This window comes from Ursus arctos, unplaced genomic scaffold, assembly GCF_023065955.2.
Source record: "Ursus arctos isolate Adak ecotype North America unplaced genomic scaffold, UrsArc2.0 scaffold_1, whole genome shotgun sequence".
Classification (NCBI taxonomy): domain Eukaryota; kingdom Metazoa; phylum Chordata; class Mammalia; order Carnivora; family Ursidae; genus Ursus; species Ursus arctos.
This window is the reverse complement of record NW_026622763.1, coordinates 43244639-43271829: the sequence shown is the minus strand read 5'-3', so window position 1 is coordinate 43271829 and position 27191 is coordinate 43244639. Positions and strand designations below refer to the sequence as shown.

Genomic DNA, 27191 nt, shown 5'->3' with positions numbered 1-27191 from the left:
CTGATTACCTGAGTTTGCTTGCTCTGTGGCTACAGTTAAAAACATTCTAGACATTCTATTATAATGAGCATTATTCCTCCTAAGCAGCTTTTCCTGTTTTGAGAATGTTTTTACTCAGGACACAAAACATGGAAATGAACCTAGGTTTAACTAATATTTGTATAATTGCATGTATAATTGTAAAATTATTGGATAATCTTATTGTAAATTAGCTTCTTAACAAATATTATTAATTCCATTTGACTACTGATTCATTTTAACAAGATCTGAACTTTTTATTTCTAGACTGATTTCGTTCTCTAATTTACATATTATTGAGTGTGTCTGGTTATTTCTTCATTGCTAGATTAGTGTTTGCTGGATTGTATTTCCATTTCTATTTCTCCCAATGTTGCATTCAAGAACAGTATTTAGGAACACACAGTAATGCCTTCTTAAAATAATGTGACTTAGTAAAGTAATACCTTGACAGAACTTGGAGTTTGCAGAATGATGCAAGCTAAAATGTTTTTGCTCTATAAAATGTATTTGATTCTCTTTCTCTTCTAAATTCCATGTCTCTGCTTTCAATATCTGCTTTCCAGGATGCTTTGCAAGATTGATGGAAACATTAAATCCAAAAACTAAAAGAGAAAAAAATGTGAATGTGAATTTCAGTTGACTTTAGAGGAGATATATTGCTTAATAGAAACACACAAGAAACAATGCTAGTGGGCAGTAAATCCCAGATTAATTACACATATTCAATATGCTATGGAGCCAATGCATGTAACTGAACTTTTTTATAAAGCACTATAATTTTATGATTTTTAGCACTAGCCAGTAAATTTACAAGCATTAGTATTGCAATACGTGATTTTGCCCCTATTACCAGTAGCAAAATTACTGTGCTCTATTACAAGCCTATTAGACTTCTATTCCCACATTTTTTATTTAGTGATGTCTTAAAAATCTGTGCTTTATGTTTTGTGGTACAATCAACAATACACTTCAATTGTTGGAAGATTTGAAACTGCTAAGTAACAAATCTGTGAATTCACAATGATATTCTAAATGATCCAAGAAATGTCATTTTAAGCGGTAATATCAATATGTATTTTGGTTCATTAGCAGAATACACAATGGCTATTTCTAGCATCTTCCCAATCTCTCTGTTTAGCCAGTTTGTATTGTGATGCCTGGCCTGAAGCAATTCTATTTTTAGTTCTAATGGAACAGTCTTAAATTGCTTATTTTCTGTTTACCAAAGTCATCCCGTTTGTTACCATGGAAACTATGACAAGTGCTCTAGCTAACTATTTTATTAAATGAATTGAAGATATAACTGAAGACTGTGAAGGTGCAGCCTGTCATTCTTAAGACATATTTTTCAACATCTGTAAAATCATGGCTGTATTTATAGAAAATATGAAATTAATTATAAATAAGGTCTTCTACATTTCAAATCTGGGAGGCTATTGACATTTAAAAATCTGAATCATAACTAGCACATAGGCATCCCCAACTTACAAAGAGTCCATGTTCTAAAAGTGTTTTTGTGAATCAGTTCCTTGGAAATTAGAATATATTCACCCATAGAAACAATTTCATAAATAATAAGTAGATCTCTAGACCCACCCTCAAAAGCTCTTCCACCTGTGGGGTCTCAAACTATGGCAGTATTGGCAATAGTCTTTGTTCTCAGCTCTGGCAGTAGGAGCCATGTTGCAGGGGTAAGAAAAAGGGAAAGAAGTTTCTCATACTTATTTTGTTTTTAATGGTTATGGCGTGCAGAGGACACCATTTTAGACTACTAGTATCCACTGGTCTTAGGAATATCGGGCTTCCAAGTATGTTCTTCTGTTATTTGACAATACCTCTGGTCTCAGACTGTTGATCTCTCACTTTCTTAGATCTTCCTCTGTACCCAGGTCCAGCTTGCTCCCAAAGTGCTCCTGCCTTTGCCCTGAACCATCATTCTCCCCAAGATTCAAGATGGTTCCAGCCAGTTTAAAAAAAAAAATCAAAAAATGCTCTATTGTCTGAATAATTGAGAACATTTCCTGAAGTTTTGCATTTTAAAAATACAATACTTGTGAACCCAAACAAATCCCTAACCTGAGGTTTCCATCACCATGACTAAAAAAAGAAATATCCAGAGGGTAAAGATGTGAGAAAGCTGCTTTAAGGAAATAACTTAGTTCTAGAAGTCAGGTTCAAGAAGTCAGTCAGAAGTCAATTGATTTAAAAGAAATCAACATCTTAACAGTATTCTCTAAATCTTGGATCTTGGATTTTCTGTTAGAGGACGGATGGCAATAGTTAATTGTAAGCTGAGTCATCCTTTTGTTCATCTCATTTCCAGAAGATTCTAATAAAATATATCTTATTAGCCCCATAATTGAGCTTTAAAAAGAATATCATCTTTCTGGTAAAGGAATCAAATTAACACAAAAATATAGACAAAATTTTGTTCTTGTTTTCTAGCAGATCACAAATCAAATAAATTCATTATAAATTGGGCATTGTGAATTTCTCAGAAAGAAAGAAAAGAATTATTGGAACATATACAGAGTCAATAACTTACTATTTTGTATCCAGGAGACTAAAAGAGAAAAAGAAAATAATTTACTTAGCACTAAAATCAAGATGACACAAATGAGTTATCTTTACTGTTTATACAGCTATATTTTATATAGTTTCAGAATTAATCAAAATATATACAAGAAGGCTGAGTTTTTCTACAAAGTTAAAGAATATGCTTTTTTTCCCTATACAAATTATTAGGATGGTGAGTGTGAAAACAGATGAGATTTGATATCTGTTTTTCCATAAGGTAATACCTGAATTTGCCTGTAAGGTCTTTATGGCAAAATTTGTGCATTTTCATGTAAATATATGTGCAATGAAATATGAAATAAAAGTCAAATTATTTTTGTTTAATTTCAATAATCATTTATGATAGAAAATTCTAAAGGTTTATTAGAATTTGAATATTACTAACACTTAAAAATGAAGGCATATTTTTGACCTAACACTGATTTTTCGTCTCCTTAGGGTCCACTTTCATCTGTAACACTCACATAATACCAGTGAAAAACCAAGAGGGCGTGGCTATGATGTTCATCATTAATTTTGAGTATGTGACAGATGAGGAAAACGCTGCCTCCCCAGAGAGGGTAAACCCAATATTACCAGTCAAAACTGTAAACCGTAAGTAAAAGGCAACATGTACATAATGCTGTTGATATTCTGCTACTGATATTACTGCTACTAGTAATTTTAATACATTCTTCATTTGGGTTAGTTTTTAAAATATGTTTGCATTATAAGTAAAATAATTTTACATTTAAAAAAGCCATAGCTGCCATTACCCTTTGTTACCTTACAGACTTGACCAGTTGCTTTTACAGCCGTTTGACTTGGTTTTACCATTGTTAATTCAACCAGTCCCCTACTGATGGACATTTAGGTTGTTTCCAAAATTTGGCCGTTACAAACAATGCCAGAATGAATTGAGACATGCGTGTATATTTCTGGAAAATTATTTTCAGGGTAAGAGTCTATAAGTGGGATTCCTGGGTCAAAGGGTAAATGCATATGCAGGTTTTTTTAGATACTATTAAACTCCCCTTCCTAGGCTTTGAACCATTTTACACTACCACCAACAATGTATTCGATCTTTTTCCCCAAAGCCATGCTAACAGAATGAGTCAGTCTTCTCCATATTTGTCATTATGATAGGTGAGAAGTAGTACCTCAATTTGTTTTAGTTTACATTTCTTTTATTATGAATGAGGTTGAGATATTAAAGCACTAGGATATTTCTTTTTCTGTCAACTGTCCATTTCTATGTATACATTTTTTGTCTTTTCTTTTTCAAAATAAGTAAATAAGTAAAATAAGTAGCACATCTCTTCACAGCAAATATTTTTTGTGTTTTTCCTGATTTTTGTCCTGCAAATGTTTTGTTGTTGTTGTTTGTTTATAGTGCAGTTAAATTCATCAAACTTTTCCTTTGTTGATTCTGAATTTTTGAGTCACTATTAGAAAAGCTTTCACCATTCCAAGGTTGTCATTTCTTTTCTTAGAACTTGTACAGATTTAGAATCTCTGATACATTTTAAGTTAAGCTTGGTTTATATTGGTTTATATATATACACCTTGGTTTAACAAGGTATATATTTAATTTATCACTTTATCAATGGCTCTCCAGTTGTTGTAACATCATTTATTAGAAAGTCTATCTTTTCACCAATAATTTGAGATGCTGCCATTATCACATACTAAACCTCTTTATGTGCTCGAGTGTATTTCTGGACTTCCTATTCTGTTTCATTGGCTTATTTATCATTCAGAATCATACTGTTTTAATTATACAATTAATCTCTGATATAACATGCTCCCTTTGACATTAATTTTCAGGAGTTTGAGGTTTTTTCTTGCTAAACATTCTATATGAACTTTAAAAAAAACTTGTCCAGATAAGGAAAAAATTCTTTTTTTTAAATGGATTTGCATCAATTTTATAAATTAATTTGAGGAATATTAACATATTTATGATGTTGAGTCATTCTATAGAAGAATATTATATGTATTTTCATTTTTAAGTCTAGTTTTTGTGTCTTTCAGGAGTGTTCACAATTTTGTCTTACTCTTTAGTTTGCTACTTGGCATTTAACTTTTTGTTATTGCTGAGATTACAAAGAGGATCTTCTCTTTCATTATATCTTCCGATTATTTTTAAAGCTAGTGATTTTTTCTAAGTATGTTAATTTTATATCCTACTATTTTAGTGAGTTTTCTTAGTTTCCAGTGGTTTATACATTGACTCTCGAGTTTTTCAAGTGTTCTATCATATCAAATAGAGATTGTTATACATTTTCCTTTCCAATTCTTATACATCTAATAGTTTTCTCTTGTTTTATTGTGCTAGTTATTCCCTCCAACATATTATTAAAAAGAAATTGATGGTAAACAGCATGCTTTGTTCCTGATTTTTGTGTGAATGGCAAGCGTTTTTCATTAATTCAAATGATAGAATTTGGGTTGAGTTGTATGTGTTTTAAGGCTTTCCGTTCACTTATATTTATTAAGAATGGTGTTAAAATTCATAAATTGCCTTTTCAGCATCTGTGGAAATGAATGTGCTATTCTGGTTTTTTTTTTAAGATTTTATTTATTTATTTGACAGAGGTAGAGACAGCCAGAGAGAGAGGGAACACAGCAGGGGGAGTGGGAGAGGAAGAAGCAGGCTCCCAGCAGAGGAGCCTGATGTGGGGCTCCATCCCAGAACGCCGGGATCACGCCCTGAGCCAAAGGCAGATGCTTAATGACTGAGCCACCCAGGCGCCCCTCTGTTTATTTTTATGATACATTTTATTAATGGGGTTACTAACATCTCTGAAAGGGGTCACGTATGATCATGATGTATTTCATTTTGTATTATGCTATTGGATTCTCTTTACCTAAAATTAATTTAGAATTTTTACGTCAGTATTCATTAGGAAGACATCTGTAATTTGTGTATGTGTGTGCATATGTGCAATTTCATCAGGTATTGGTATCAATGTTATAATTCCTTTAGAAAATAATTTGGAAATTCTTTTCTACTTTCTATGCTAAAGTACTATCAAATAGTTTGGGGATTATCTGAACTTTAAAAATTAAGTATGAAATCATCCAGGGCTGATAGTTATTTGTGGAGTAGCTTCTTGACAAATTTCTTTCTTTTTTTCTCCAGAGATTGGACTACTCAAGTTGTCCCTCTCAACTAGTATCAATTTTAATAAGTGTTATTTCTCAAGAATTTTATGCAGATTTTAAAAATTTATTTTAATAGTATTATGCAAAGTAGTGTTTTAGGATTTTTTTGAGATATCCTTGGTTCTATTTGCTTGTTATATATTTAAAACACTTTTTAGGGGTGCCTGGGTGGCACAGCGGTTGAGCGTCTGCCTTCGGCTCAGGGCGTGGTCCTGGCTTTATGGGATCGAGCCCCACATCAGGCTCCTCTGCTATGAGTTTGCTTCTTCTTCTCCCACTCCCCCTGCTTGTGTTCCCTCTCTAGCTGGCTGTCTCTATCTCTGTCGAATAAATAAATAAAATCTTTAAAAAAAAAATAAAAAAAATAAAACACTTTTTAGTTTTTCTCTTGTTTTAGTTGTGCTTTTTTATATATTCTGGAGTTAGGTTTTCCTTTGTTTCTTATAAGAAAAAATAATATTTCTCTTTTAATTTATAATTATAATAGGTATTTATATTTACTGATATAACTCTATGTTTTTTCTTATACTAACATATTCTATGTTAAATATAATCTCTTAAAATGTCATTATGTTATGCTGTCTTTGCTTTTTTAAAAACTTCAACTGCATGGGTTTTGGGTTTGTTTTATCCTGTTTTTGCTTTTATTTTGTTATTTGAAAATATTTGTATTTTTTTTAGTAGTTGTTTTTATAAGAAAATTTTATATAATGTCCTTAATCTCTCTTCTTTTCCCTCAGACACCGTATTTTGATTTCTTACTATGAGCAAGAATAAAATTAACCTGTAATTCTTTTCCTCCCCTTTCCACCATGTAATTTTAGTTAATATCTGTTCTAACTCTTATCTTTACATGCCTAAGAATTGTCCTCTACCATCCAGTTTGTCAATTTAAATTATATTACTTGATTCCTAATTTTTACCCACAAGGTACTCGGTGAACTTATTCTATATTTCCTTCTCCTCTCATTTTGCTTTGTTGCAGCATTTCTAGCTTGTCAGAGGCTGTGATATTCACATAATTCTTACTTCTGTTTTGGTCTTAAATTTCTAGTGAAATATATTCAACCCTCACCACTAGTCTTCACCCCCCACCCCAAAGAAATGATGTTTTTCCAAGGCTGCTAACTGAGGTCTTGTGTGTTTTTCAAGTCACTTTTTATCATCTCTTTAGTAACCAGTGCTCTGACCATTCAGGTCACAGACCTACTCTCAGTATTCCTTACACAGTGTGGAGTCTTCTTCATCTGTGGGTAAACCATATTTGATATGTGTTCCATCACTCTGAGACCTTTGTACTCCCCTTTTCTTCACTAAGTTTCTGCCTAACTCTACTGCAATGTGCTTTCCTGAACCAATTCTGCTGATCTTAGGAATTTCTTTCCCTGCCTATATGTTAATTAAAGTGTGTAATTTCTCTGTCTCTAATTACTCTTTAGGCATAGTTTATGGATATTTTTACTTGTCTCATTTATTGATCTCTATGATTTTTAGGAAGCTCCATGAGGAAATTGGAATTCAGGTATCTGTTATTGTCTGTGGGGAGCCTTGCCACAAAATTTTAATATTTGAAAAAAAGAAACTGTTATCCTGTATATAAATTCAGATAGAAAACTGCATCATTAAACCTAAGTTGAATACTAAATCAAATGCATACCAGCTGAGAATTTTTCATAATATCAGTTACTTCCTTAGGTATGTCCAAATGACAGTACGATATTCTGTTAAAGCAATATTGGGAGAACTATATTAATGTAATATGATTCCAATATACTGAATATCTTACTCTGAACAATATCACACCTCAGGGAAAACTCTTTATCAAAATCACCAATGTGTCAGTCTCCCAGGTGACATATTTAAAAACAAAATTGAAGTACTTTAAAAAAATTATTTGTAATACCAAAGTCTTGTTCCTTTGAGTTGATGACTATTTTTATTTCTTTATATTTCCCACTAACCAATTCAGTCATTGTTGAATGATTCCTGGGAGTATACTTTAGGTAATGTCAGCCTGTATCTTGGTCACGAATGTCAATAAGATTTTTTTGGGGGGGGATGCCTGATTTTATTTCTTCATTGTCTTCACAAATTCTTCATTTTCCCATAGAACAGCTATCTTGCATGGTCCATCAAATTGGATGGAAGTGAAAAAGGGAGTTGTGTATCAGCAGCATAACTAGCAAAAAAAGGGGGGGGGGATTTTTTAAAAAAGAAAGTATTCATTTCAAACTGAAATACAAATGGAGAATTGAAACTTTGGTTCCTTGAATGGAAGATAATCTATACAGTAGCTTCCCAGGGTGTAACACATAATCTATGCAGTTTTACACTCTGATAAAAATAGCATCTCATGTGTAAGCCATAGCAAATTCAGTAAGACTGCTTTTTGTTTTATGAATATGAGTGGTTTCCCTACACTGCAGCTGTCACTCCTATACAGAGTCATTGGGGAAAGCATAAATATGCAGATAAAATTGTTTCCAGAGCATTACAAAAGACCATTGTTTACAACCAGTATATTAGATTTGATGATACCCTTCCATCATTTTATGCTCTGGAATTTCCTTGACTTGATGTCAAGGAATTTTTGAAGTGTTGATTGTTAAATTGAGCAGAAAAGTTCAAGAGAGACAAATTACATTTGGTAGCTTCTGATACTATCCAAATTCTACTTTGTATTATTTCCTATTTTGGGAAAAATCCTGCTGATTTTTTTTCTTAAAGTACAATTTTACTACCTGTGTGAAATAATGGTATTAGCTATTTCAGGCGTCATTCCCGTGGTGACCACCAAAACAAACAAAAAAAGAAATAAGAGAAAATCAAATCTTGATACACCTCTTTTTTACTGAAACATCTTAACTTTCAAAATGCCTAATTTCTTATCTAAATAAGAAATATGTAAGTGTGGGGAAGTATGGGGTGTGCAAGCCCCCCAAGTGTCAGGATTTAAGTGAAAGTAATAGAGAAAAGGCTACCATTTGTTTGAGAAGATGTGGGTTTCTGTAAATGTAACTGCCTCTCCTGAAATGAAGACAAAATAAAGGAAAAAATGTGAAGTGACAACACAAGAAATACAGATGAGAAGAAGGTGGAATATTAAATTGAGAAGTAACAGAGAAGAGGCTGAATGCACAATAGAACAGATGTATCATAAAAAGGGACTATGATAAATTGGGCTGAGAAAATTCTAGATACTTGTATCAAATAAAGTGATGAATCATTTCTCAGTACAAATATCTAGCTTCTGGGTCAGGAACCCTACACAACTAAAGTGAGCAGCTTTCTCTGGGAAAAATGAATTTCTCACAGACGTATTCTCTGTTGAAGATACAGAACCAGCCACAAATAGATGACTTATTTCCCCTGGGATGAAGCAAGTACAGGAGAGAGTATTATATTGATAAGTCTATCAAATTGATAAATACTGCATAATTGAGTCAATTAATTGCTAAGTAAAAAAATATAAATGCCAAATAAAATGTATAATTAAGCCTTTTCTCATTGATGGTTTCTTTAAAAACCCTAGAATCTGAAGAATGGAAATAATATCAAGTGGAAGAGAAAATTGTACTTTTCCTACCAACTAAATAGGGGCCACATCTAAAAAAACTAATAGAATGGGGAAAATGTGTTCTCTTTTTTTTCTGCTCTAATATCTGTTTCTATGAAATATTTGCACAGTGTGGAAGATAACCAAATTATGTGTTTTTGCTAATCAAGTTTAAGAGACTGTCACTTTATTATTTAATATATTTATTTATTAATATATAACCTTAAATATATTTAAGGTTCAGTTTAAATTATTTACAAGTATGTTTGAGTTTTATGTATCTATTTTATAGCAGGGGTCTAGGACCACAAGTCTGACTTTCTTTCACGCACATGCACACACACATTTTGTTTGTTGAAAATTTTTAACGGAATTTAGGGGGACCTCAATTAAACAAAAATTTCTTGATTTAACAATATACATCCAAACAGAAAACAAATGCATTGTATGTTTTTAACTTATTTTAAAATCGGAAAGTCAGTTTGAGTCACTATGAAAGTTGATCTTAAGCTCATATCCCCAAGTAAACTTTAACTAGTAACGTTTTCACTCCTCATATCAGTTTAGGATAGTTTTTGTTTAAATTTAAGTCTACTTAATATACTCTTGCCATCATTGTCAAAAATCTATGAAATGTTCTCATTTTACTAAACTTGAAATATTTCTTGGGGCACCTGGGTGGCTCAGTTGTTAAGCATCTGCCTTCGGCTCAGGTCATGATCCCAGAGTTCTGGGATCGAGCCCCGCATCAGGCTCCCTGCTCAGCAGGAAGCCTGCTTCTCCCTCTGTCTCTCCCCCAGCTTGTGTTCCCTTTCTCATTGGTCTCTCTCTGTCAAATAAATAAAATCTAAAAAAAAAAAAAAAAAAAGGAAAAGAAATGTTTCTCAACAAGAAAACAGGCCCACATTGTTTCGTTTATTTACAGAAAGATTATGAACTTTATTGTTTAATTTATACATGATTATATAAGTCAAAACTATATATGAGATCTTAATTTTTTTTCCAGATCTTTCACTGTTTTCCTTTACCAAATATTTTAAACTTTTGTCAGGCTTCTCATGTCTCTTAACCACAAATCCTCTCATTGGTCCCCACAGTTACCCTCACCTCCCACACCTCAGAGTAAGGGAGAAGGTGCAGGCAGGAACTCCTTTAACAAGCCCACCCTCAGCAAAACGTTCCAGCAATGTTAACTGAGGCTCAGACTTCACTTGCACCCATTCTCTCCTCCATGCCTTCAAAGCCTGTCCTCACCAATCCCAGCCCCTGCCCCCAATATTTTCCACTGGCTCTTTTCCTTTTCTTCACACTCATGCTGCTGAGAGTAGCCTGTACTTCAGCAGACACATTGTTTCTATCACATAATATTTTCTCAAAGTTTTAATTAGTCAAGTTTGTTGCCAACATTTAAAAATTGGAAGATTATACATAAAATGAAAATCTCTGGCTTATTTGGAAAAATATGAGAATCTGACTACATGTTGGCAATAAGCAGAATACTTACAAGCAGAACACTTTTCAATAAGGTGTGCACTCCCCTGTTTGCCGCAATCCTCACCTGTCCTTATTGTCTGTTTCTAGCTGGCTTTCATCATTTATGTTGTCTCTTCCTAAAGGCATTTGGATTTTCCATATCTACTCATTCATTTTCCTTATTTTCTTCATTTCTCAGCCCACTATAACTGAACTCTGTTGTATTCTATATGTTGCCCTCTAGGTTGAGTGTACCTTGTTAAATCTGATTCTTTTCTCTCTGTTCCTTTATGTTCCACGACATACTCTTTTGTTTCTTTTGATCTCTGTGGCAGCTAATCTGGGACCATTTTGCTATTCCTTCTACTCTACTCATAAACGCTGTTTGTTTATCCCCCAGTAGCAGCTCTTATTATTCTCCTTAGTCATCTTCTGTATACACCCTGGTTGGCCAAACTCATCCATGACCTACAGGGTAAATACCCCTTCACAAATCAGTATCTCCAGCTCAAACTTTCTCTAGACTTTCCTTACTACTTAGAACTTCATATATTCAACTGCCCATTGGACATCTCCTTTGGAAGATTTTTAAATTCTGGAAAACTTAGCATTTCAAGTTAAGACTTATCTTTCCATCTCCAACTGCCATCCACTCATTCCATCAAAAAAATCTTGCTCTTTATACATCCTGAATAGTGTCATCCAAGCCACCACAGCTGGAAACATGGGGTTATGCTAAACTTCTCCTTCTCTCTAATCCTCTCTTCTCTCAACCAAAGAGTGATCAAATTCTATCATGGAAACATTGTGGCTATCTCTCTCACACAGCCCACTGTAATTGCCTAGTAGGTCCCCAACATATCTTTCATGGGCTGATGCAATGAGCTCATAACCGATACCCCTGCGGTCAGCCTCTTTTGCTCAGGATCAAATGTCACACTGCTGTACATCAAATTATAATACTCAGCTTTTTATATCCTTTAAATAGTTCTTTGTTACTAACAAGATAAAACTCCAAAGTCCTGTGCGTTATACAAAATACCTGTGGCATGACCTCTATACTTCTCTAGCCTTATATCCCATCACTTCCCCCCATCCCATCCTGTATTTCATTGGTGGTTCCCTGAAACCACCACATGCTTTATACAACCTTGTTTATATAACATGCATCCCCTCTAATAGAATGCCTTCATCCCTCTAGGATTCTTTCTCCAAAGAACTTTTCATCTATGAAGCATTCCTAACTTGCCTAGAAAAATTTACTTGTTCCTGACTCTGCGACATCATGATATCTCATACCTGTCTTTACTACAGCATTGGTCATATCTGTTTGCCCAGTGGACAAGTCACATAAATGACTGAAGAAGGCCATGAATAAAAATAGAGAGAGGGTAAAGTCTGTGGAAAACTGCAAAAAAACCTACCTTATTTAAAGTGGTCAAGATCCCTTCAGTTCTAGTTCATAGCGGGGATGTATTTTCTTCCATGCATCCCCAACCTCTTGCATATAATAAGTACCCAATACATTTTTGGAGACTATGAAACAGATGAATAAGTTATTTTTTGAGTAATTAGTTTCTTTTTTTAATTTTCCTACTGAATGAGCATTAGCCAGTGATTCTCCAAGTGTGGGACCATTGGCATCATTTTGCAACATGCTTGAAATGCAAGTTCTTGGGCCTTACACCAGAACGACTGATTCAGAAACACAGAAATTCAACAATCTGTGTTTTAACAAGCCCTTCAGGTCATTCTGATAGCCACTAAAGTTTGAGAACTATTGGTATAAGTTAATTAATGTTTACATAAACCTATAAAGATAAATTTTAAATGAAACTAAATGTGAAAATATAATAAAGTTAAATTTTTATAGTCTCTTATTCTTATAGTTCTTTTCAAAAGTGAACTTTTTAATCTAATCTAATCTTATTAAGGTAGGACAAAGGAGATCCCATTATCTTTGAAAGGATTAAAATTATAGTCTCCAATCAAAAGAGAATTTCTACTTTTATGCTTATTAAAATAAAAGTTTGAATTACTCTAAAAGCTTTGACCGAAGCTAAGTCTATACACACAAAATGCAGCTGGTAATTTACGCAATTATCTAACTAATTTAAACCACTAAAAATGTATTTATGGTTTGGACCCAATATTCTGAATAATTGACACATAAAATATATATTTGCCTGAATAGCTACATTACTCCCTCAAATTTGCATCTCAGTTTTCAGGCCTCAAGCTAAGGAACAAAGAAATTTTCTATATCCTGGCTTATAAAAGGGCATTCACAGTGTTTTCACTATTCTCCATTGGAGCTGAAAGTTATTCTTTAATTCGAAGATGAAGAGCTGCAGTAGTAATATAGAGTTTCCCCCTCAGTGAGCATTACTATAGAAACAATCTATTATTCAGAAGAATTTAATTAAAGGTTTTACAACGTAACTAATATTGACTATTATCGTAGGTTTGGAATTTTCCTCTTTTTAAAGATTAAATTTGATCTAGAAAGGGAACTTGACATGGTTGCTAAAAGAAATCTGGGAAAAGTTCAGTCACAGGTTGCAGTCAACTTTATCTTAAGTTTTCCCCGTAGAATTTGGGCAAAATACGTATTTCTAAGATCAGGAAAATTGCTGGTAGTTGAAAATATTATGTTTTATCTCTTTATTAACAATGAATGTTAATGACTGCCTAAATCAGAATATCCATGCTAAAAAGTCCTCATGTGCATATCATTTGGAAACATTTGTTACCTAGCAACAACCAAATCAGGGACAGTCCCTATTCATACTGCACTTGGGCAACTGCTGTCTGTACCATTTGTGTTTGGAATGTTCCATCAAGAGAGTCCCTGTCAACGTGCTAACTATATGGTCATCCCAGATCAATTTAGGTTCAGATGTTATTATGTTCACACATTTGAATGGCTTCTTTAACCTGGCATTTGCAAAGGAAGAAATCTATTGAAGAGAAACACAGTAACATTATCAATAAAGGAAACATTGATATATTAAGTAGTTATCACATAGAAACCTTATTAAGTATGTATACTACTGATGTGTTTGCTTTCATTTCCAATCCCTCTTCACCGAGATATTTTTAAGTTTGGGTAGCTGAAGGCAGCCCACCACCCTGCCCTGTTTTCTGCCTTATCTCCTTTATCCCAAAACTGTCTTTCTGCTTCTTTGCTTTCACGATGACCTGGCCAGGTTGGAAGCAGTGTCTCTGAGACATCATCAGCATTTATGAACCTGTTCCAGAAGTTCTCTGCTGCTGCAGCTCCCGTAATTGCTGTCACTGCTACTGCAGCACTAACTTCCCCCACCTCCGCGCATGTGTGCCATGCGCTACTGGGTCAGGACTCACATTGCTTCAAGATTCTAATTCTGCCTTATTCTAAGTTGCTGCTTTTTCTTTGGTATCTCTCACCCTAGGAAATCTCCCAGGAGTCTTAGTCTTTTCAAGGCATTACTGACCACATTTGCTCCTTTAAAGGGTCCCTAATTTAGCTTCTCATTTACTAGGTGGATGGACTTCCTGGTGATCTTTTCTGGTCACTAACATTAGGACCAAACTGGCTGTACTGCCCATTTGTCACCCACTAATCAGGTTAACCAGGTCAGTACTGAGTTCACACTGAGTGATCCTTTTTCTCAGTCTAACTGCCAACTACTACTTTCTTTGACAATATTATGGGTTGTTCTAGTAGCCTTTGGGCAGTATCGTATACTCATTACACATTTAGGAGTGGGAAAGATTTATCTCCTTGCAGGGTACCTCTGTGGAAATTTATCCCTAAAAAGACAAGGCAGATATGTCAATTATCTTCCCTGTTTCTCCCATCAAATTCGATCTGTTGCTCTCTCTGACTCAGAGATTAAAGTCATATTTCTCTGCACATCCAGAGCTATTTGGCTGGAGAAAATCTCACAGTGATCTTAAGGCTTCCAATTTAAGCGTTAGATGTGTGAATACCATGATTTTAGAAAGGTACATAGACAGTAATTCACTATTCCTTATTTTGTGTGATAATAGCTGATAGTAGACTTAATTCAGAAGATAGGGCTTTTTTTTTTTTTTTGGACCAAAATCTGGCTATTATTCCTGCCCTGCACTGTGGACACTGTGCTATTCAGCCAGACACCTTCCTCAGGACTGGGACAACCCTGCTGCTGGGAATATTGGCTACTGAGTACCCACAACTCTGCTCCTCATTGAGAGTTGTAGTCAAAGACAGGGAACTGCCTTATGTAGGTTATGGGCCCTCTCATGAGGTGGCTGTAGCAGGTGACTGGCTGTTGCAGGGAGACAAAGGCCAGATACCCTGACTTGAATTTGGCATCACTCGGAAGGGCCTGTCCAGCTCCAGAGCTCCTAAGAGGGCTGGCTAAAGCTCCCATTGCATTTGCATGAGTTTAACTTCCTTTGTGCAATCCTGTCTCCCTCCTTTTCCTCAGGAATATCTCCTGAGAACGCTCCTCATAAGACCTTTTGCACAGATCTTTCTTAGGATCCAACCTCCCACCGCCTCTACTCCTTTGTGAGGGGAAATATATCTGCTCAGGGTCTTCACAGTATCCCCCATTTCCCACTCCCCATACAGTCCCCTCCCTTACCCCACTGTATCCTCTACTTTGCATGACTTCTTGAACTAAAGTTTCTCTCTAATTTTTAGTCCATAATTCAATGAAGCAGAACCAAGCAAGAGTAAATTGTTTCCATTTATATTTAACTGGGTTTTCGTAGTAAAATTATTAGATAATCAAAGTTCTAAGAGTTTGCAGAAATGAAGAGAAGTCGAATGAAGAGAATGATTGGGAACTTGTAGTTGTGAGGAAATTCAATGATCAGATATAAATGGAGGACTTTGGGGAAATACTTGTGTTTCTGCAAGAAATATTATTTCTAATATTCCCAGATCGATTCTTAAATTAGAAAAATTGTTTTCTTCCAAATTCAAGTAGATAAGAACCAGCTCCCAGAGGAGTGGATAAGAGAGAAAGAGAGAGAAATAGCAGTTCTAAGGTCTGATGAGGTCTTCTCCATTCGGAAAAGTTTAGCAAAACTATATTCTAAAGTCCCGTTATCACGGGAGATCAGATAGAAACGTAGCTGTGACCATTATAATTTTGTGAAAACTATGATTAGCATAAATATATAAGCAAAGAAACTCAGAACTGAAAGGAACATTAAGAGTCAACTAATCCCAGGGAACCCCAGGGGAGGTTAGTAGAAGGGTTTTCCTTAGGGGTGGGGGATTTTGTTATTCATCCTCTGATATCAAAAATAAAAATGTGTGTATGCATTTATCTACATTTATTTAGAAGAGAGTTATGATTCTCATTAAATCCTCAATATGGCTATTTATGGCCCAGGAAAACACCAAGTCTTGTGTAAAACTGAAATTGAATAAAAGAAACTGCTGTTTTATTCTCACTTTATCCTGATTTCCTGTTTGGCCTTGGGCCACATATTTAACATCTTTGTGTATAAAGATTGGAGTCATAATTCCAGGCTTTTTAAAGAGAACGATGATGGATTATCTGTGTGCCTATATGGGTGAGAAGTAAAACCTCTCAGTTAAATACGACACAGGATACATTTAGATGAAGCTTCCAAACTTTATATTAGGCAGCTTCTTAAAAGTGACATGTTCTGAGAAAGACATTGTAGAAATAGTTCATTCATGCGTGTTATAAACTAGATACATCTTAGATAAAAATCATGTTCGTGTAAGCAGTTTATCAGTACTTACAATTACGTGAGAGAGTGTAAAAATGGGTATTCTGTTGTTCTTATTTCAGATTTGTCAAAAGTTTTAGGAAACAAAAGGCGAAATAGTATCTATTTTGGTTGTTTAAGTTAAGAAGCAAATATAGTACAATATGGAGACTTAACTTATAAGGGTATTTTTCAGTGGTAAGAACCGTGACAGGATTATACTCATCTATGCTTTATATTTCATGCCTGAAAGTGCTAGCATTGAACAAAATTCTCAATGTGTATTCTTTCCGGATGAGCTGCAGTTAGACAACTAAATCTGTAATGCAATATAACATGGTCATATGAACCTAGTGATGCAGAAAAGACCATCTGTACCACCTTGGATATGACCAAACTACAGGAGCAAACCAAATGCCTTGTGCGGTCATTAATTTAAGAAAGGCAGTGAATTGTTTTTAAAGGAGGAGGGTAATGTAACTGATGAAAAACGAATAAAAGTAGGCATTGACCTTCAGTGCATTGTAGTAAGCTTGCAGAATTGATTTGTAAACTGCTTTACAAGTCAATTCCATGTGCATTAAAAACTAATCAAGTGACTTTGATGCAGTTCACTGATTTTTAACTTGGCAATTTACTTAAGCATATAAGAGTTGTTAGTAGAATTATGTAAGAATGCTTGCAAAACAGTTACTGTGATACACTGTTGTTTAATCTTATTTGCACAGATCGGTTACTCTCATCTACAATTTATTAATCTAGAACTTAAAGGTGGATATCTTTGGAGTTTGCGCATTGTGTCATTTATCAGAAAGATAAATTCAGTTACAATTGTATTGAACACTGTTAACTACTAGCCCACAAATGAAAGCTTACAATAATAAATTAATCTGCTTAATTCTAAAATTTTCTGTAATGGGTATTTTACATAAAATGAGGCATTTGAAACATTTCTGTATATTAGAACATATACAGAACCAGAATGGCAGCAATTAATAACCTCTGAAAAAGGTAAAATTAACAATTAGAGTTGCATCAGGTATGAAGGGCATGGTAGAGAGTTCACCATTTCCATGAGCTACTGAGTTCCACTCAGTCAATCATTTTTGGTAAACATGGGTCAATACAATTCCAGAAGGCTAAGATTATCTAATTAAGTTGGTGAGAGCAATTAAATATCCTGGTTTTCCACAGTCAGAATTGAAGCATATTATCACTTAGGATCTGCTTATAGAAATTCATTTATCATGCTCAGGCATTCTGTCAGAGGTGGGATTTGGTAAGCAAAATAGTCAGGGGCCCTGAGGCCTATGGTCCACTGAGGGACAGAAATGTTAATCAGGAAAAGGGCTAGACTCAGAAAGATAGATCATGAGATTGGATTTGTTGTGGGATTTCAAGGTGTCTTTAAGACTTTCAAGTGAAGATGTCAGTGAGGCCAATAGATATGCAGGTTTGGAACTAAGAGAAGAGGTCTGGGCTAGAGATGTAGATTTATGAGTCATTGGATGAAATATGGAATTGAAACCATGTGTGTAGATAAGGCCATTTACTGGAAGAGTGTATTTATATAAAATGCAGAAAAGTCCATGAGTTTTGAGAGTGTTCTTCCATGTTTTAAAAGCACCCTCAATGCACTGAGGAAAAGTTCACAGTAAATATATTAAAGATAAGGATGCCTATGATACTCAAAGAATATAAGAAGGTAGATCATATTGTAGCCCAAAGACTCCCACTGACTGACTAGAAGGGCAATGTGTAATCGCCAAGCCATCGCGCCTCGTGGACGTAGACTACCTCACTAGCAACAGGGTTTAGAAACTCTGCATTTTCTTGTAGACGATACTTGGAAAGGCTTTGAATCATACAATAGTGTTTGGATGTTTTCTCTTACCTCTTCATTTCTTTTAGAAGTAGGAGTTTTACCTTAGTAGTTTTTAAAATATATATATAAGGAATGCATGCTTGATATAACAAATGATAAAGGTATATAAAGAAGAATGCAGTACAATGCCTTCCAAACCCACTTAGCTAGTCAACATTATGAGTTTAGTGTGTGTTCTTTCACATCTTTCTCTACTGCTATACAACTTACATGGACAAATGTAGCCTTTTATAATTTTTAATGAAATGTCATAAACATTAAACTGAAACTTGTTTTTTCACTTAATGCTATTTTTGAATAAACTTCTAATTCTAATGAAAAATATATATATATACATATATATGTGTATATATGTATATGTATATACATATATATACACTTTTTTAAAAGAAGATTCCTAAGTACGAAAATGCCATGATTTATTCAACCATTCTCCTTCTAATGGATATTCAGACTGTGTCTTGTTTTTCTGTGCCTTTGTACTACCCTATAAATGAGATTTAAAAGTACATATTTTCATTTTAATAGATATTGTACAATGATTTTATGAAGAATTTGTAGGAATCTGCAATCCCATCAGCAAAGTGCCAGAATGCTCACCAGCATTTTTTGCCATCACTACATGTTGTGTGTGTATGTGTGTTTTATTTACTGCTAAATTGAGGAGTGGAAAATGATATGCTCTTGTTTTGATTTTCATTTTTACTGCCAGTAAGCTTATGCATTTATTAGTTAAAATTTTAATTTTAATATCCACCTTTTAATGTTAGATTTAGTTGTCCTTCTAAACATCATCCACTGAGATATGTATAACATTTCATGCCATATTCTCAGATTTTGGAACAAAAAAATATCAGGAAAAAGAAATTCTTGTCTTTATATCTCCATCTGAAACCAAAAGCCTTTCAAAAATTTCAAATGGAATGAGGAATGTTTTCATACATAGTAGACCCCACTTTTCCAATCCACACATGACTCACAGTATTATCTGTTGCAAACTTTCTAGGTATGTCAGGCCAACTTCTTATGCCCACCTCACTCTCTTCCCTCTTACTTAAGTACAATAACCCCAAGTACAAACCTTCAAGTACAAACACACAAATGCACTATAATCTCTCCTGTGTCTGTCCCTTTTACATATGGTGCCCCATCCCTTCTTTTTCTTTCTAAACTCTATTCAACCCTTCACATTTCCTTAAAAATGGATGTATAGTGTTTTTAACACTATGTGATGTGTAATAATGTGTAATATGTCTTTAATTTATTGAAATAAGAAACCTTGTGTCATCCAAGTAATGCATGCTTTCATGTCACTGGAGTGTATTTAACCATCAGAAACAGGATAAGATTATTTCACTATTTTCTTACTGCTTATATGGCAATTCATATTAGCCTCAGAAGTTTTCTACAATATCCCTCATTCCAACTGTAAATGACTTAATTAAGTATTGGTTAATAACTCTTTTTACATGGCATTTAAATTTGAGTCAACGATACTCGTTCATTTGTTTGTCTTAAGGGATATGTCTTATACATGTATAATGTGTGTGTGTGTGTGTGTGTGTGTGTGTGTGTGTGTGTGTATTTTCTGGTAATAATGTTTTTTCCTGTCTCCATTTGTAGGGAAACTTTTTGGGTTCAAATTCCCTGGTCTGAGAGTTCTCACTTACAGAAAGCAGTCCTTACCACAAGAAGACCCTGATGTGGTGGTAATCGATTCATCTAAACACAGTGATGATTCAGTAGCCATGAAGCACTTCAAGTCTCCTACAAAAGAGAGCTGCAGTCCCTCTGAAGCAGATGATACAAAGGCCTTGATACAGCCCAGCAAATGTTCACCCTTGGTGAATATATCTGGACCTCTTGACCATTCCTCTCCCAAAAGGCAATGGGACCGACTCTACCCTGACATGCTGCAGTCAAGTACCCAGCTGACTCATTCCAGATCGAAGGAAAGCATTTGTAGCATACGGAGGGCTTCTTCAGTTCACGATATAGAAGGATTCAGTGTCCACCCCAAGAACATATTTAGAGACCGACATGCCAGTGAAGGTATGTTTGTTTTTTTTAAATATGGAAACGTACATTAATGGACTAATGAAAGGTAATATCCATATTGTTTTTAATTTTGTCATTAATCCCTATGCCTCAGGGGAAGAAATGTGAATAAATTATGGCAACTAAAACTTAGGAGTCCTACTTTCAGAGTTGTTACTGATTTCCTCTTCGAACCATAGTGAATAATTTGGTTTCTTCTTGCTTCTTTTCTGTGTTTCTGAAATGGTATGATAACCATTATCTGCCTACTTTATGGAGTGTTAATTAATGCCTTATATAAGATATGCTTAGGTGATGACACTATCATCTCAAGCATAATTAATTTTGCTGCATTTAGCAAATAGTCAAGCCTTGGGCAGAACGAGTAGGGTGTCTTCACAGGACTATGAACCAAGTCTTTCCAAAGGAAGAGGTGTATAAAATGTGGTGTACTGAGTCATCAGAAAGCTATAAATGATTGGGTTGGGTGGAGATCGGAAGGAGGAAAGGGAAAGGTTTAGGGGAAAAACAACCAAAACAAACCCTGAGAGTATTGAAAGACCAACTTGAAAACCAAAGTCAGAGCAAGTCAGAATTCATTTATCTTTCCCTGGCCTCTTTGTGTTCACACTGTTACGTTAGCCAGTAGTGAAAGCAGCAATGCTCAAAAGACACTGGTGAAAAGAATTCATTATTAACATGATGATGGCCAGCATTTACTGGGTATTTGCTATGTGTGAGGCAATGTAAAATTCTTGACACACATTAACTCTCATTTAATTATAACAAGTTTGTGAGTTAGGAATTACTATTAAGCCCCATTTTATAGATGAGGAAACTGAGGCTTAGGTTTGCTATATACATAACTGGTCCAAGGTTACAGAGTGCCAGAGTCAGCTTTCACACCCAGGACCACTGGTCTCTAGAGTCCACCATCCACCACGCAGTGCTTTCCTATGGTAGGAGGGATCTGTGGACCCACTGAACTTTCCCCCAGAGTTGGAGATTCAGAGTATCTGTTGAATGGCTGTATCAGTCCCACTCTTCTGAATCCCACAAGTTTGGTTCCTTGAGAGGCCCACTGTTCTTCCTGTGGTATCCATTACCGTTCATGCCCACCATTGTAGCTGGGGCTGCGAGTTTTCTTCTTAAAACATAGATCTGATACCTGGGCTCATGGTGTAGGGTGCTAGGCTAACTGGCCACAGTTATTTTTCAAGCCTTACTTCCTGCTCCTGAAAGACTCCTTCCCCTACTATATATTTTACTCTAAACCTTCACAGAGATAATTGCTTTTTCCCAAAAATGCCTCACACATTGTCTTGCTTCATTAGTTTGTTCTGCCAGGAATAACTCTTCTCCACTTTGTCCCTCCTCATCCTGCCTCTCATGGGCATAAGGACCAATTTCCCCTTCCCAAACTAAAAGAATTAAATGATATCACACCTGAGTGTGCAAAGCAGTGTTTGCACATATTATAACATTTATTACATTCTACCTTTATTCCACATGATAAGTCATTTCTGTTAGATATGCAAAGCACTATGTTTCTGTAAGCTCCCCAGTGCGGGAGCTCGGGCACAGTTAGCTCTGCAGCCTTAGTATCACGACTGCCTTTTTCATGGCAGGAACTCAATAAATGTTGGTGTGAAATTGAGAGGACCGTGCTTGTGAAGTATGTTTCAGAACCACACACAACAGGACAAGATTGTACTCCATAATACTTGAATCATGTGGGGGAGCTTTATGTAAAGGGCACAGTGAAAATGAGAAGGCAGAAGTGATGAAAGAAAATGAATTGGCAGGAAGAATTCAAAAAGAGAGAAGTCAGTATCACAAAAAAAGAAGGAAGAGTTTTCCATAGATAGGTTTGAGAAACTGTATCTGGTACAAAAGCAATTAGCACATCCGTTTTAATCTGTGGTCTAAAGAAGGTCAAAAGGAAAATAAAATCAAGGACAATTCCCAAACTGAATAATCATCTCAGGCCCCCATACTATGTAGTAATGGCATGCTCAATATCTCCGGACTCTGAAATTTGATCTTTGAGCAATGAACCCCATGGCTGAACAGCAATAAATCCCATAGGGTGATTCAGATGACTGACATACATTTTAGTTAGTCAGTCCACTTAGGGTAAGCATCTTTAGGAATCGTACTGGCTTCAGAAATTGGCCTTATTGCCTGAGTTACAGTATAATAACATTCTTACATAGTAAATGATACATGATCAGCTTACGGTACAGACTTAGCCTGTGGTTTGCTAGTGGTGCTGAGTAGGTTAGATCAGATTTCACGATTTCACTTTATTTTCTTCAGATCTATGTGGTCTTTATTTAGTACGTAGTTGCTGATACAATTATGGGAAAGGATGATTTAACATTTCTGCATTTCTCTATTCAGGACCCTTAGTAGTGAGGTCATCCTCGATTTCCCTCCCCCACCCAAGCTATGTTACTTTCCAAAAAATTATCACTTTCTGGCAGATGCGCAAGTCATTTGGCTATCGATTGATAAATTCAGAGGGTTTTTTGTAGTTCAGCTTTAGAGCAATTTTAGCTACAAAATCACTGATTAGCAGAGAAGAAACTACAGCTCCTAAGGGAGCTGTATAATTTGGTATATTTTAGAAACTGAGCCACTGACAAAGGAAGCTGGAAAACTTTTTTTAAAATGTCTTATTATTTTTTATTTGAGTATAGTTGACACACAATGCCACATGAAAATGAAAATTTTTTAAACTGATTTTTGTTTCATGAATTCACGTGACTGGCTAACAGGTTAAATCCCACATGCAGCAGATTTTGAATTCAGATTATTGCCTCCTCATTCAAGAAGAGAAATTTCCTCCTATACAGGCTATCTTTATAGAACTTTAAATAATTTGCAAATATAGTAGTGCATAATATTTTACATTATCCTTTTATTTAATCTACATTATCAAGTACCTTGGAACTCTACTTCCCAAACCACGTACGGTGAAGGACCAGAATTTTTTCTAATCCATCACAAACAAATACATTTGCAAATATAAAAAGAAAACACTATTAGAAAAATGAAACCAAAAAACAGAAAATATAAACCCCAATTGTTTTATTATTAGATTGACCAGACATAAAATTGCTCTGTCAAATTGCTACGAGACTCTAAATACTTACTCTAATTTCTGCACTTAGGTTGTCGTGGATAAATAACAAGGTCTCAACTAGCACCAGTGCACAGACTGAATGCTCTTAGAATGTCAAAGCAGCATTAAACACATGATGCAGCTTCTAATCAGGTTCTTTGGGAATTTGCAAATCTTTATATGTAATTTTGAGGTTTGATAAGTAATGTTATAATTTTTAACTACTTATAAGCAGCTGTTACTTTACTAATGATTTGGGGCCCAGCTTCTGATGGAGATAGGTAATTCTATATAATCCCTATTTGCTTTTTGATGGTCCCTCAAAGAGGGCAGAGTTTTCACATAAGGTCACAAATTTGTGTATCTCTGTGGAAGGCAATGTCTACACTAGCAATTCAATATACCACATTATTGAAATTGCTTCAGTTGTAAGCTTTGAAACAATTATGATATATCCCAAGATTTTAAATATGCACGGCATTAGCATAGATCTCAACAAATGTTGAACAGATTTTTCAAATCTTGGATATATTTGAATGGTTTTGACATGACTTCATTTATTTTAAGCTTGTTTGTTTCAAAACTAGTAATGCATATTTTGTTAGTAGCAAATATGCATCAAAGAGTCAGATTGCTAATCTTAAAATAAATCTGAAAACACTCCACTCTGAGACTTGAAAACAGCCCATGATAATATAAATGAATATCTTAAATATTTTAGTTATTACACTGAGTCCCTTGTGACAACATAAACTTAAAAATCTCATATTACTTTTAATAGTCAAATCTTTCACTGATTTCTTACAATTATTTTTGCCTAAGAGTAACTCTTTGAGCAACATTTGGTATTTTCAAAATATACATTGAAGAACATTTGTGGGAGGGGCAGTTAACAGAATTCTGATTAATAACACAAGTTGGTTTATTAAGGTAAGCTGTTGTCTTAGAAATATTTTCCTTGTTAACTTACTAGGTTAAATCATATTTAAAAAATTACTTTACATTCCAAATGTTGCACAGTCTTTCTTTGTGAATAATGGTCGAACTGCCACTAAAATTGGCTTTGGACAAGATCGAAAGTTTTTATCACAACCGCAGGCAGCTGGAAATGCCTTTCTCCAAACTGTCATAATTATAAAACCTGTATCTTGGAATCCAGTTAAATTAAGTGAGATAAATGTTTCACATATTTGAAAATGCATGCTATGGCAAATATCATTTTTGGTTTATGCATTTTACTTGGTTGAATAGTACAAAATGCTAATTTCAAAGATACATTTTCAGTCATGACATCTTGTTTACTCTGATTGTTTTTACAGAGGTAATTCAGTGTATATAACATAATTTTAGTCTTCTTTTTTATATTTCTTTCTTTTTTTATCCTTATGTGCTCAAAACAGACAATGGTCGCAATGTGAAAGGTAATGTACGAACTCAAATCTCATCATCCGATGCTCAAAGTGCCCCTTTACTTGGCATGTTAACTTGCCTGCTGTACGCCCTGTTCAGTGCAACATCATGCTGCCCTCAGCTAGTCCAGGTGCCTGGTGGAGACATCATGGCTTGATTTTGTTGGAGACATTGTTACTTTCTCAGCCGTGTCACCAAAATGATTAGGAACTCCTTTTTCCTGCAAGAAGTACAAGGCTAGGTTGACAATGAACACCTCCTGAATATTTAAACCATTTGGAAAGAAGCAGATATCAAGCTAAATATATTCCAGTGTGAAAGAGGCACATAAGCCTATTTCAGCCAAAAAAAATTTTTTTGAGTGCAAGATTAAATGAAGTAATCAAAGTGCTACATGACAGTATCACTTCACTTGTTCCTCTTTTGTTTCCTTAAAACTAGTTTCACGTTCCTGGATGGCAGGGGGTATGGTTTTAAGCTTACTGTAGTAGTAAACTGTACATGCATGAGAGTCATTTTCTATTTCTCTATATTACATTTCAGTCATTTTTAATTGTGTCCTATATTAGTCTGAAATCACTGGCATGACCTGTAGCTACTGTAGGGTGATGTTTCAGTGGGCAATACCTCTGGATAAATCTGGATTTGACTAAAAACTTGAAATTCACCTCTGTTTTTTCTACTATCTCATAGTAGATATGAGGAATCACAAAATACAGTAATCGTATGCTTCTTATCAAGTTGAAAACTTTTGGGCTTAGTCTTTTAACATAGGCCATGCATGCGGCTGTGAGTGTGCATATGGTGACAATGACTCATTTTGTGCATGTGTGTTGCATGGACACGTCTCCACCAGTAACCATCACTACTTAAAATTCACTGTTTTGGCCTCTTCTGTATGTCCCTGCTACTCTGATCACTATGAAGTTTTGTATATTGATTTCTCAATTGCTTCCCTAATTAAGTCAGAGCTGGTGACGGTTAAGAATTAATAGCACTAGACACTAAAGCTGTTTTCTGGTCAGCTGTCCAGGGTGATTTGAAAAGAAGGGAAATTGTGGCAGCTTCTCCCCATACCAATTTTATTTTGCAAGCACTTCAGACAGGGTCTATGCAGGTGACCTCTAATAGCAGAATGGTACTTCATCTACATGATTATTCTATCCTTGACTTGTCTACTGTAATTTCTAAAAGGGAGTAAATTAGTGTCAACCATGATGGTGATTTGCATTGATATAATTCAGGATATAATGTCAAGAAGCAGAATACAGGCACCTCTTGCCAACTCGCCTATATGAAATATGACTGGCTTTAGCATTTAACAATTAGCAATTAATTATTAGACATTAATTTTTCCAGTGATCTTTTAGATGTGGTGAGAAATGAATCTAATTTTTCTCAATAAATAGAAAATCGAGCTTGCTTATCTTCCAGACCAGCAGTTCACACTGCCATTCAGACTACATTAATTTTATTTTTCTCTCATAAATGAATCCATTTAATCTCCAACCCTTTTCCCTCAACCCTCCATTTCTTAACAGCAATAGTCTTTGAATAAAAATGAATCATCAAAGTCAGAATTTGGGATTAGGAAACTATAAACCATTGTAGAAGGTTTTCACATGTTAGTATTTATGAAGTTAAATTCCCAAATTAGATTTTAAAAAGTGCAAATTTAATTTTAAAATTAATGTAACAGTACCCCCCAAAATTTTCATTATTTGTTCAGACTTTGGTTTTAAAACTATCAAAAAATACTTAAATGTCTGGCTCTTTAAGATTTCTTCAGAACAGTTAATATACTAATTAGATATAGAACAAAACTTAAGTGGGCTTTTAAAATTTCTTTGGCATTGTTTCTAAACTACATTTAAATAAAACTTTTATTTATATAAGTAACTTTATAAATAAAACTACATTTAAATAAAAAAATTTTAAACAAAAGGCAAATTTCTATACTTTCTATACAAATGCACAATTACAGGTTTTTTTTTCAGTATCTAAATCACCCAAAAAGAATTTCTTTACCAAAATAAAAGGAATAGTTTCGGCAGGCATTTGGAAGGTTTATTTCCCTCAGGCAAGGGTGTTGGCTAAATTCCTGACACAGGTGGTAAAGGAATCTTGATCTCCTGAGGATCCCATTCTTTAACTTTCTTGGGAAAGCTATTTTACTGCCTGTTACACAAAGAGCTATCCTAAATCCTTCTTGCTGAGATGCAGTTTTCTTCCCCCCT

General features: G+C 34.8%; 1 protein-coding gene across 1 annotated transcript in view; it reads left to right on the top strand.

Moving 5' to 3' along the window:
• The window catches only part of KCNH7 (potassium voltage-gated channel subfamily H member 7), a 457738-nt gene that overhangs the window by 309361 nt on the left and 121186 nt on the right, over positions 1-27191 (top strand). The window contains exons 3-5 of the mRNA XM_026492673.4: positions 3037-3192; positions 20004-20432; positions 24945-24965. Coding sequence (XP_026348458.1) covers positions 3037-3192; positions 20004-20432; positions 24945-24965 — 606 coding nt within the window. The remainder of the gene's footprint in view (positions 1-3036; positions 3193-20003; positions 20433-24944; positions 24966-27191) is intronic.